The sequence below is a fragment of the Atta colombica genome, unplaced genomic scaffold (assembly GCF_001594045.1).
Source record: "Atta colombica isolate Treedump-2 unplaced genomic scaffold, Acol1.0 scaffold210, whole genome shotgun sequence".
In the NCBI taxonomy this organism is placed as follows: Eukaryota; Metazoa; Arthropoda; class Insecta; order Hymenoptera; family Formicidae; genus Atta; species Atta colombica.
In genome coordinates, this window is record NW_017259306.1 from 1417601 (window position 1) to 1430711 (window position 13111).

At 38.1% G+C, this 13111-nt stretch overlaps 1 protein-coding gene across 1 annotated transcript in view; it reads left to right on the top strand.

The window, feature by feature from the left end:
- The window catches only part of LOC108687690 (epithelial discoidin domain-containing receptor 1-like), a 154293-nt gene that overhangs the window by 73163 nt on the left and 68019 nt on the right, over positions 1-13111 (top strand). Inside the window, exons 2-3 of the mRNA XM_018193603.1 lie at positions 857-1038; positions 6129-6234. Of these exons, the coding sequence (XP_018049092.1) occupies positions 936-1038; positions 6129-6234 (209 nt within the window). The 5' untranslated portion in view covers positions 857-935. The remainder of the gene's footprint in view (positions 1-856; positions 1039-6128; positions 6235-13111) is intronic.

Here is a 13111-nt window from a genome sequence, read left to right on the forward strand (position 1 = left end):
TGCAACCAAGTTACACTCATGCACATGTCTGACGTGTATCAGAGTTTGCGCAAAATGGGAATAACGCATTATCGGAGCTGATAGACTCGTAAGCCAATAACAAGCTTTTACCACGCTATTCTCGAGCGTTCCTTGTTGCTTTCCGAGTTCGATCTCTGCTCACGAAGTAAACTTTGTTGAATCGATGTGAGTTAAAAATTACTGACTACGATCGAGACATCTTTACGTAAAACTAACGCGTCGCAATTCTCGTGCTGTTCCTTCCTGGAAAATACATGACATGGAAGTCGCAGGAAGTTTAGCTCCTCAGATCGTACAGGAAGGAAATGATTCCACGTGCAGCGAATAATCGACAGAAAATTGAATAACGATTACAGACTAGATCTACATGAAGACATAATGTCATTCGTGCATCATTCTCTGCAGAATTTTTAAATTAAAAAATTATTGAGCTAAATAAACTCGACTGTCACGAAATTCAATAGATTTTTGAATATAATATGTGAAACTATTTTATATAACAATTATATAAATAAGATAGTATAGAACTCTTAATAGAATAGATGTCTTTACGTAATAGATTTCTTTTAATAAAAATATCTTTTAAATGTATCTCTTTCAAACGTTTCTCTTAGGCCACACAGTTACAGTTATCAAATACATGAAATCAGTTTCACATTTCAATGTAGCATTCAAGATGATACTCTTGTGTGATAATTACGCGCGTCGTTTCTCCGCCAAGGTGAACTTGTTCTTCGGGAGCAGTGAACGAAACAATTCGCTTTGTCGATCGCCTATCCAACTCGACTATCGTCAAACATGACATAATGATTGCACTCTTTTTTTTTTGTTTCAGGTTGACGAGGCAGAAATGGCACGGCGGGAGTCTCGGTGAGGAAAGGGCGAGGGTAAAGCCCTCGCAGGAAAAGGGAGCTATGGTGAAAAGCTTGGGTTTCCTCGCCAGAAGGGCGCCACCTGCTGTCCACCTTTTCGTCGTTTTGCTCGCGCTCGCCCCCGCTTACCACGGCGTGGACCTCTGTAAGTAGTTTCCTAAGCTCTAATCCGCAGGCCTTATAGTACCCGTCGTCGTGCGTCTCGTCGTGAAACTTCGTTCGACTATAGTTCCTTGGTTTGGAGTCGCGCGCAGGTTGTTTCGTTTATAAGTTATTAACGACGCGGTGGTAGCGCGACCCCAGAACTTACGCCGTCGCAGTCGACGAACTTTCGATCCAGGATCGGCTTTGACCCTGGTCATTAGATATCTTATGTACCTATCTCAAGACATTGTGTCTTATCATTCGAGTCGTGTGTGTTTATATTTAGCGATACCTCGGAGGTACTTTCGAGTGGGTGAATGGGTGAAACCTGAATCTGAACGTTATATCGCCGAGAAGAAATATATTGTCTATTGATAATGTAAATGAACAACGAACTATCGTAAAGATTTTGAAATATAGTAAAGGATTAATATGTATTATTAGAAATATTCTTAAATCTCATTTACTTTTAGTGTATACTGATAAATGAAATTTAAATTCTCTATAACTGAAAAGATTATTTATGTCAATTAGAGATTTAAGTTTGTAATAATTAAAAAATTAAGTGTATTGAAATTTAATACTTAAATCTTAATTAATCGTAATTGAAATAATTAATAATATTATAAAATTTAATGTACTTTTAAGTTACACAAGTTAAATTTAATTTTATGACATTACATTGAATTTAATGCCCACGTTCATTACATTTAAGAAACCTGTAACTTAGATTTATATCGCTCATTACTTTTCAATTATATGTTTCTTAATATGTTTCATTAACACGTTTATTAATTTTCAGTCACAAATCTCTTACATTTTATTAACTCATATATTAATTTTTATGACATTATATATTCATTAAATTTAATGCACATTTAATGTTCATTACATTTAAGACTGCTGTAACTTAATTTTCAGTTAAATTAAATCATACATTACTTTTCAGTTATCTATTTCTTCCACAAACATTCATTATATATAATATGTTATTTAAAATTAATTTAAAACAAAATTTCTAATAGTGTAGATTCTGTTATCTTATTTAAATTTTAACTATATTCATATTTTTTATAAAAAAATCGCAATCAAAAATTGATATTTGTTTAACAACTTCAATCAGCGTTATCAGAATTTTAATTAATAATAAATCTACATAACTAGTTGGAATATATCTGCTTTAATAAAAAAAAAGAAGTCTTATTAAAAAATCAATAAGAATCACATAGGACCCCACTTTCAAGATCGTGCGGAGTATTTCATTCTATCGTATTAATAATAAGGAATCGCTCTCTTCCAAAGCCCTGTTTGCGAGAAGCAGCTTAATAGAAATAGATTTCCGGACGTAGGAGAGAAAAATCGCATCGTAGCCGTGATAATGGAAAGCTTAATAATTGCGCCCTCACGAAACCCTTCCAAACTGTATCCTTAGCGATTTCCTTCCTTTCCCCGTAATTTATCTTAACGCCAATAGCCGGAAAATAATCGATGATGTTTTTCTTGAGTAAAGACCCGTTAAAGATGAACTACTTTTATTGGACATCCTCCAAAGATGAAATCATGCGAAGCGTCTTGCACGTCAGACGTCTCGAAGATTAACGAAGGGAGATTGGTATCTCGAAAGAGTCACGAGGGTGTCGTGTTTATTCACCCCTATTCATGATCGATTTACGATCAAGTGTGATATCTCACAGTGATTCGTTAGACTGGACGCGCCGACAAAGGAAACGGATTCTATCGGTCGAACTTTATCGAGGACGGGCGGTCGTGAGAATTCCGGCGAGGGTGCATGATACACGCGATATATATCAGCTGGACCTTCATTAATAATAATAGATTCGCTCACCATGTTGGCCAGCCAAAAGATCTCGATCGAGCATTCCCTCCCTTTGTTGGCACGACTTTCCTACCATTGATTCAAATCGTCCTCTCGCACTGCCCCCACTGAATTCGTAGACATACATTAGCGATAGAATCGCGATGAATCGAGCTGATCTTCATTAATAATAATACCAAGTTCACCATCGCATTGGTTCGACCCACCGCGACGATCTTCGTGTTCTCGCTTGGACCGCGAGACGCAACTTTTCCACTAACGATGTCGGTGCACTTCGCGGAATTTGAAGACATATATTAGCGGTGGACATATCAGAAGAACCTTCATTAATAACAACAACCAGTCCACGCGAATACTCGCGTCGATCGCAGTTTCCTCCCTTTGTCGACTCGACTCTCTTGCCGTTGATTCTAATCGGCCAGCGCAAAGGAAGTTGAACATACATATATTAGAGCACCGGAATCGCGATATGACGAGAAGAGCCCTGTTAGTAATAACGGCGATTAATCCGATCGACCATTTTGCCGATTGCCAACGCGACAAGCGTCGCGTTTGTAGGCGTACAATTTTCCATTTGTCGATTACGATCGAAATCGCGACGTACATTAGCTACGCGTCGTACCTCGATGAATATTCCTCCAATATCATTTCCGACCATCTCTCTCCGCGGATTGCAAATAACAGAGCTCGCCCAAGTTATTCTAGTTATAAACTCATGAAGAGACCGATCGATCCGATTGTACATCATAGAAATGCGTGTCGCACAAATTGCGAGCATTATATTCTTAAACCGCGTCGGCGAATTACAGAGATCACGTTTTGTAGAGATTCCATTTCGGCAATAAAATACGTTGGATTAAAACGTAAGACCAAAATACACATTTCACAACGACGCCGCGCCGGCCGGGCGCAGAATTACGAGGCGGGGTAGTATCGTCGGAAGAACATTGCAAACTTTCACCGGTATTAATGGCCACCTACATGCTCGTTCTGTTCGTTGGCTTAGCGCGGATTCCTTCCGTTACACTCCCCGGTACGAAGCTGCATCCTCCCTCACGCCCCAACCGACGATCTCTTCGAACGCCCAGCTATATTCGCGTTGCCTCTGCACTCGATATCCGGGCATTAGGCATTATCGTTGTCGGCTACCGTGTACTGTTACGTTGTACGACCTCTGCTCGGGCTACTTCAAATTTTAGCAATTTCCGTATCGCGTAATGGGTATCGTTACTTGGACGTGTAAACGTAATCGATGCCGTGTTGCATCATGCATATACGAGACATGCTCTGCAAGCATAGCGGACGTTCGAGTTGTCGTATCCGGAATAGTTACGCTATACAATATGCGCTCCTTTGTTGAATACAAGAATCCGGAATATACCGTACACGTGTTTGTGAATTTATCTAGCTTTGACTTTGTACACGCGACGAAGTATCCGGTCTGCGTCGAAGTGAACGACCGATATGCTCGTGGCCGGATAATCGTGGCTCTGTCTCACGTTCTCAAGATAAATGACCGATAAGGCGTGGGCGGTTAATAGTGCCTTAAAAACAAGAAATGCGAAATGTCGCGGGTCCTTACTGTCGTCCCTAATGATATCGCCGTGACGCGGATGGCACGAATACATACATGCGTCATACTTTGTATAAACTTTACTGCACAACCGGACGACCGCCGTAACGCCTCTTGAAAATGCGTGCGCCGGAGAGGTCGGAGTAATGTATGCAAAGTAGACGGTATCGTTTGTTCGATGACCCTTAACCCTGTCATTGGTGCTCGTGGGGACGAAGACGCGAGACTAGCCGATCTGTGCATGGGAGAGGATTCCTTTCAGATATTAAATCTCCGGAAGATAAAGCGTTTTATGATCCTCATTAGCGTGCAGTCACGACGATAAGACAGAGCCTGTAAAGTCGAATGACGACCACGCCTAAAAACGCTATAAATTTATTAAACCACCTCAAATATATATGGAAAGTATGGTTTTGCTAAAGTATCTAAAAATTTAGCTAGATACAGATCTAAAAATAATTTTGTCTGGACCATAACTAGGACGTTTAAATTGGTTGCTAGAATATTAAAACTTTTTACAGCCTTATCATCAATATTTAAGTGTTCTATATAACTATTTTCAACATTATTTTCAGATGTGTATCTAGCTCAATTATTTTATTTATCACACATCTCCTTGAAATACGTTTGCATATTAGCTATTGATTGTTGCGACAAATATCGCAATCTCGGTAGAGACATTTTTTGCAATAAAATTATTCGCAGATTTAAGATTCTCATTAACATCTGATTATTAATATTCTAAAGATGTTTTTTAGCATCAAAAATTATTAAATTGCTTGTCATTTAAATAGAATAAAATGAGATAATTTAGATAGTTTGATAGAAATTTTGAATTATATAAAAGATTGAGCATAGTGTATTTATTTAATTTATTTAATTAAACATACAAAACATACGTTATTGATGGAATAGTATGTGTTTTGTATGTTTAGTCCAAATTACTCCGCTTTACGCTAAATAAATAGTACTACTTTGGTTCTGCTCATGATTTTGTTTCATAACTTCGGCGCGCAGTTTGCAGAATCAAATAAGTATATAAATTCGTAGAGCATTAAAGGATTCACTTTAACTGAATATAGGAATTTTCTTATTTAAATAGGTTTATTCTCATCGGCCCAAATTCATATCATATTATCAATTATTTTAGATACTCCATCAAAACTATTCTTTCCATGTAAAAATTGTAATATTGTCGCAATTCACGCTGTTTCTCAGCTTTGCACTGTCGACGTCATTTTTCGTCGCTGTCCCCGAGGAATGCAATGCGCGATCGACATTATACACAGCGGTACAATAAATATATTCCGCTCGAGCTATCTCACGTACGCGAAAGATATCCCATTTCCAGCGCCGACGATGCAGACGGCAGCAGTACTCGCAAGGCAGCTGTGTTCATCTATGAAACAATTAGATCGGACCAGAAGATACGAGAACGTTGAGACGGCCCTCCTTTCTACCTCCCCCGTTCGCAGGTACTCGCCCTCAAACCGTAACTTCCACCCGCACGACAGGCAGTCGTACTCCGAGAACGTAAACCGGCTATCGCATAGATCCATCTCGGTTAGCTGGTTATTTAGCCGTTTATGATCCGGCCGTGATGCACGCCGACGTGGATATAGGATAGGCGCATATAAATTCAAAGCTTTAACCTCAGCGACGCCACGTTCGTTTGTTGCAGCCCAATGCATCGCACCGCTCGGCATGGAGTCCGGGACGATCCCGGACACGGATATCAACGCCAGTTCCAGCTTCGACACCGGAAATGTCGGACCCCACCTGGCACGGTAAGCGACAGTTTTTCATTCGGATAGTCTGCCGAATCGCCATCGATCACTCATATCTACCGGCGCCTTCTGTTACGCTCGATCCATCCGCGACCGGCATAACGCCGCCGATATCACGGGACACGCGCAAAAATTGATCCCAACCACGTCTTTCGCCCAACAGTCTTTCCCTACGTAAACTAGGCTTCAATCGGAATATTCATAAAGATGATAGAAAATCGGTTTTGTCGCGTTGTTTTTATTCATAATGTAAAGATATATAAGTTTTTTATTCCTGTTTTTTATTCCTGCATTAGACTGTATTAGAACTCTCTTTCCTCGCTTTTCCCAAATACCAAAAATATATCTGTATATTTTTCACTTTAAATTCCAAAAGTGTATACTATATGGAGAAAATTTTTTCTTAGAATTTACCCTGAAAATACGATAGTCGTGGGACAACATTGTATTTCGAAGAATTTTAATGTAAATTTCTCTCTTTTATTATTAATAAAATCGCAATAAAGTATAAAATAAGTTTGATTAATTTTACTGAAGTATATAGTAAAAAATCTTTAAAATATTGTATTGTATCACAACTATTATATTTTCAGGATAAATTTTAAAAGAAAATTCTCTCCGTTTAATTTAACCATAGAAAACAGACTTATTGTATTTCATTGAGTATAATAACAGTTGAATATAATTTTAGAGTGAATTTCTTATTGGTGGTAAATTTTTAATAGCGGCTGTAAGATAAATCTACTAGTTAATGAACAGTTAACGACCCAATTATTGGACAAAATTATAAAAATTTTTTTAATTACGTTTTTAATGATACGTACAATTCGAAATAAATTCGTTGTTTTATAACTTTAATAAGAATTTATTTAGATTCATATTATAAAAGCTTAAGATTTAAAATTTTTATCATTTTGTCCAATAATTGAATCATTCACTAACAGTATATATATATATATTTACCTTATATTGGCTTATTTATATTTTGAACTCAATTTCTGATTGATCATTGCCTAAGTCTTCACGGGAATGAAAGACGATATTCTTACATCATAGTTTTTATTATCAAGATGTAACGAGTCCGGGCGCCACGCCATATTTTTAGAGAGTTTTTAAAAGAAAAATAAAGACTGTGTGTCTAGACGAAGTAAATATATCGCCTTTTGTGTTAATTGTGACGCACACGTGATTACTAAAGGGAACGCCCAGCTGTTCGTTAATACGTAAAATCCGGAATATCAGGTTTATAAGTCTATGGCGAAAGACGTTATTATGCGCAAACAAAGAGAACAACGCGGTTGCGAACGTAATTATTTCTAATCTAACAGGCGTAGCTTTAACCCCATTTATGCGCGTAGGGCAGACAACAGAGATTAGTCGACATCTCTTATCGTCAAGCCGCGTAAAAAGAAAAAAATTCAGCACCGGCAACGGGTGGGCGCGAGAGAAAGCTTATGAAATCTAATTATAAATTAACGCCTATCCTCCGCGAGAATAAATTCACGGTACAACAACGTATAATTAAGTAATCCGCGTATCTTTCCGATAGCTATCGTTTCTCGTTTGGCACTTGCTCTCGTGCGGAATGAATATTTATAGAGCTATTAAATTGATCGTTCTCCCTGAGCGCCAGTTTATTCCTCGGTTTAAAAACGAATTTATTTTTAATTGCGGCTGACGAAAATTATTCAACATGAATTTACAGCCGATCGGGGATTTACATACTGCCGTGCGTTCTGTTCTGCGTTAATAATTTCTACGACATTATTCGATGCGTCCCTTGACCGTGCTGTTTGCGCTTGTAATTATTTACGACAACGACAACGTTAGCCAGCCGCCGACTTAAAAAACTTAAAAACTTCCGTTAAATATCCCAACAAGTTAATGTTTCAGTATGAGTTTAATTACGAGTATACGTTTAACGTAATTTTTTGCTCATAGTTAATAAACGATGAAGCATGACGGTAGAATTAATTTCATTCTCCAAATTAATTTCCACCTGTATTGCCCTCTACATTTTGCCTACTGTTTCGCCACATTCGTATCCCTCCTCCTACCTCACAAACATTTGCAAAATGACTATGGCGCAAAACAGAGAGCCTTCAGCGGACATGCCTCACAGGAGCCTCCCGTTCTCTAATGCAATTATCACAAAAGGACCTTTGACGTATCATACTTGAAGTAAAAAGAATATTACACCTGGCCAGTGGTAAAAGGGTTGGTCGTATAACGCCTCTGGTAGCCGCTGGTGCAATGCATGAATACGAGATGCAACTAGCAGAGTACGTGCGCCAACTATCTCCTCACCCTCTCGACCTCGCTCTCTACCCCTCTCTCTCTCTCTCTCTCTCTCTCTCTCTCTCTCTCTCTCTCTCTCTCTCTGCTTCTCACTCTCGCGCTCTCACGTTTAGATATTAATGCGTGGGGCCCGGTATTCGCTAGCGGTTTACAGTGCAGCGGCGGTTTATACGAATATTCCATCCCACGGGACGTATCCCAGACCAGCAGACCGCGGTTGTAGAACCGAACGGGTGCGCGCGGCACCAAGCCGGGGTATATACACGGAGCGTTGGTCGACGGCCCCGCGGGCTCTCCGATATTAATACATTCCATTACCGCAGACAATGACCGGCTGAATGGGCCTCCGAGTCTTGATGAGCTCCGCTGTGCCGCCGCAGCATCGCGCGCGCCGCAGATCCTCCCGGCCGAGCACGTCACCATCTAATTTAATACAGGCCGGCCTCGGGCGCGCGAGGTGCTGCGAACGCTTACAACAGCGGTGAGCGCTCCTTTGTGCTGCTTGAGAAAAAAAAGAGAGAGAACTGCCTCGCCATTTTCTTCGAAATTTCGCGAGATAATAGGCCGACGAACGTTTCGCTCCGATACGAATTACCGCCGTATATGGCGTATTTTTCTTTCTCGCTCACTGCGAACGTCGAGGGTGTATGTTTAAAAAAAAAAGAAGAAAAGGAGAAAGAGAAAAAATAACGTGAAGCTAGGTTCTCCGCGCGTTCCCTGATTCTCGTTATACTGAAAACGTCGCGAATTAAAACAACGCGCCTGGGGATGCGTTGGTTACATGAGAAAAATCATCCAGAATGAAAACACCGGAAATATAAAATAGTATATAAATGGCTTATAGCAAACATTGCGTAGATTGACGTTGATGTATGGAAATGTATTATAGGATAGGATTCACTATGATATGCTCTGATGATCATTTCGATGCAACTAGAAAATTTTTTTGCAAGTTATCGAACGAATGTTTCTGACAAATAGGAAAGTTGTAGCATATAGATACATATACACATAAAATATACGAGAAAAATGATTCGTTTTTCTATAACAAAAAGTGATTTCAATTAGGAACGAAAATTCCCGAGTACAACAGCCGTGAGTCGTGATAAATCATCTGTGAATAGAAGAATAAACAGTTCTCGCCGATGCGATATATCGTGAAAGCTAATGGAGCGCGTTTTTTCCAATTATCGAGTGAAAAATTTTTGACGTACAATCGGCGCGAAAAAGTCGGTGCTGTATTTTGTACCGTATACTCCTTTTAGGAATCGTGCAGCTGCAAGTTCTTTCGCACGTTTTCGCCGTTCCTTTTCTTCGTGTTTCCGTTCAATGGCGTTTCTAGAATGGGTGCAATTAAGACGCCAGTAGGAACATAGAACGGGCGAGATATCGCTCGAAGAAATTGAACGGGGTTGAGAAATCACGAGACGATTTTCGCCGCGTAATTTCGTTCGAAACGAAAATAGCCGCGTTTCAATTTATCTGCCGAGTGAACTGTGATTACGTGCTAATTACGTCGATGCATACTATTAAGCTCGCGAGTTTATTTTCAACGCGAAAGCAAAATATTTAGTTATTATTGTTTACGTGACGTTGTAAATGTACATCGTTAATGTTACCATAGCTTTGAAACGATAAGCAATGATTATTTCCGCACACGAACCTTCCACGCACACATTCGAATTGTTGTTCGAACAACTGGAAATATGATACGAACCATTTTCCTAAATAGAGGAATCGGAGGAAACTGCATGATACAAGATATTTACTTCAGAAATAACGTGCTAGCGTTGAGTTAGCGAATTTTTATAGGCTCGTAATAGCTCTTACTTAGAGCCATTACTTGATACACTATAATTTAGAAAAGCATAGACAAGACGGTGGTTAAAAGAGACAGCCGGTTGTAGTCGCGGCCGATTACGCGTCAAATAATGCCAAAGTGGACCTCATCTTCGATTTTGCTTCATCTGAACATCGAGTTATAAAATGATTGGAACAGAGACGCCTCGAGCATCACACAGGCGAAGAGCTCTCTGAAAATAGACTCTGATTCGTTTGATGTTTCAAACGACAAATCAGTAAAATAATTTCTCATTCATTTTCTTTTCGAGATATGAAAACAATGCGCGCGAAAAAATGTTTATTGTAATAAAAAATGCTCATATAATATTATTGTATGACACAAACATATGAGAAATTACAAATTAACATCTATTATACACTGTTGGATATCAAAGGAGAAAAGGTAATCTAATCCTTTGAGTTATAAATAATATTTTGTTATTTTCAACTTTCATCTCTGTCAAATGTAAATCACTCCATTTCTGTAATTAGTTTTAAAGTAAACATCCATATTAACGTATATACTTAAATAATAAATTTAAATCAAATTTAATATGTAATTTTTTTTTTTGAATAAATTGTTTAACTCCACTGTTTTAGTAAAATTAACGACATATTAGATACAAAGAGTAATAGCAAATTTTATAGATATGATTAAAAATAACCCAAATTAGGGATAATTTGATTCACCCAGAGAAAGATTTCTTTGATTTAAAAAAATGTTTCTTTGCCATGGTTAAAGAAAAAATTTCTTTGATTTAAATGTCATGTCTTTGATTTAAACATAATTTTTTTAAATCAAATAAAAAAATTTATTTGATTTAAAGAAATTATGTTCAAATCAAAGAAATGACGTTCAAATCAATAAAATTTTTTCTTTCGTACTGCAAAACAGAGAAACATTTCTTTAAATTAAATCAAACTTTTCTCTGGATCTATGAATCTAACATTGTAAAAATATCGAAATATTTTTTTTAATTCTATTTAAATTATCATTCTAAAAACGTTTAATATCCATAATTTGATACAAAATTAATCAGAATATTTTTCTTTCCTCGAGGAGAAAATTATGTCAAACAATTATATATCAGACAGATTTAAAATCGCGATCTTAGAGCCCGGTTTAGTTCTGTGATTCGCACTCTATAGATGTATCTTCGTAGAAATAACAGTGACAGCGAGTGCCAGTAAAGATTCGATTGGTAAGTGGCCGGTGGTTGGTACCGTCTTTTTCCAATTTCGCGATGGAGAAACACAACGATTCTTTAAAGAGATACTTTTTCTTGACTGCGGTCTACCGCGATAACATTTATTGAGAGACTCGGCTCATCTTATTATACATCTGCAAAGATATTGACAGTCATTCTGCAGGTTCATTGCCGCGTGATGTTTGGCACGAAGATGATATAAGTATATAATATATTTTACATTAACAAAGGAGATTAAATACTGCGTTTCACTATTTACTCATTTATAGAGCACTATATATTTCGAAAATTTCGTCACTATACTTACTTATTTAAATTGCGAAATTTTTTAGGACTTAACGAGCAAAAATCAAGAAAATGTAATTAAGAAATAAATGTAAAAGAGTATATGTCTGAAGAATAATTTCGTTCAATGAATTCGTCCAATCATCGCGAACTGATATTCTTCTCTAATCTAAATATCTAATTGCACGGATAAGATCATCCAATACAGCGCGTACTATGTAATTAAAGATATTTTAATTTAATTAATTAGTGCATAACATGGACGGATTCTTTAATACTAGGAGTATAGATCCAAGATCGTTGAATTAGATTGAAAAATAACTTCTCTTCTCCGCAAGAACCATTCAATTCGTAACGATAACGCACGATAAAAATTCTGCCGCATGACAGATTCAATTTTCCCGTGACCGACGACGTCATCATCGAAACGGTAATAACGACGACTTTTTTTCTCACTCCGAAATTAAATTCTGACCGCGGCTGACGGGACGATGCTTTTGTCATACGAAATCGCGCGCGAATCTTTTTCCATCGATCGTCATGCTCTGCCACTCGCCGGCGGCATAACGGTGAGATGTCCGTCAATCTTCCCGATCGATGGTTTGCATAATGCGAGCGCGTTAACGCGCGCAGATAGCGAGCAATCCTGCTGTCACGTGCCCGTTAATACCGGCGAATGCAGAATTGGCGGGGCGGTTGACGCGATGGAAAATTTAAGTTCGCCACGCCATCCTCCTCTCGCCTCGCTCGATTTAATGCCATCCGTCCGTGCCAGTCGTGCGGAGCGGACGACATGAAGTTTTCGGTGGTTCTGTGTCGTGTTTCACCGCCAAGAAAACGATTATACCGGATCGTCTTTTTGGTACATGCGGAGACCACACACTTCGATCCTTCCTTCCCCCGCAACACTCATGGAAAGTCATTATAAATAGAACCCGCGAGCCGGTTTTGAATACCATCGCGAATTTTTGACGATATAAAAGAAACGCATAAAGCGGGATATTGTCTTCGCAGAAATAAATTCGCGTTTGCATGCATTTACATTCAATTTAGGTAGTAAAATTTTGTAATTTAGATGGGATTTCTATTAAAAAATAATATCCTAAGAGAGAAAAAGAGAGAGAAAGAGGTTAAATATTTTTACATATTTTAAATTAAATTTTCGAAATTTATTTTTTCATTTTATTTATTTGATATCTGAGATCTTGCAATAAAATTATTCGTATTAAATATATATATATATA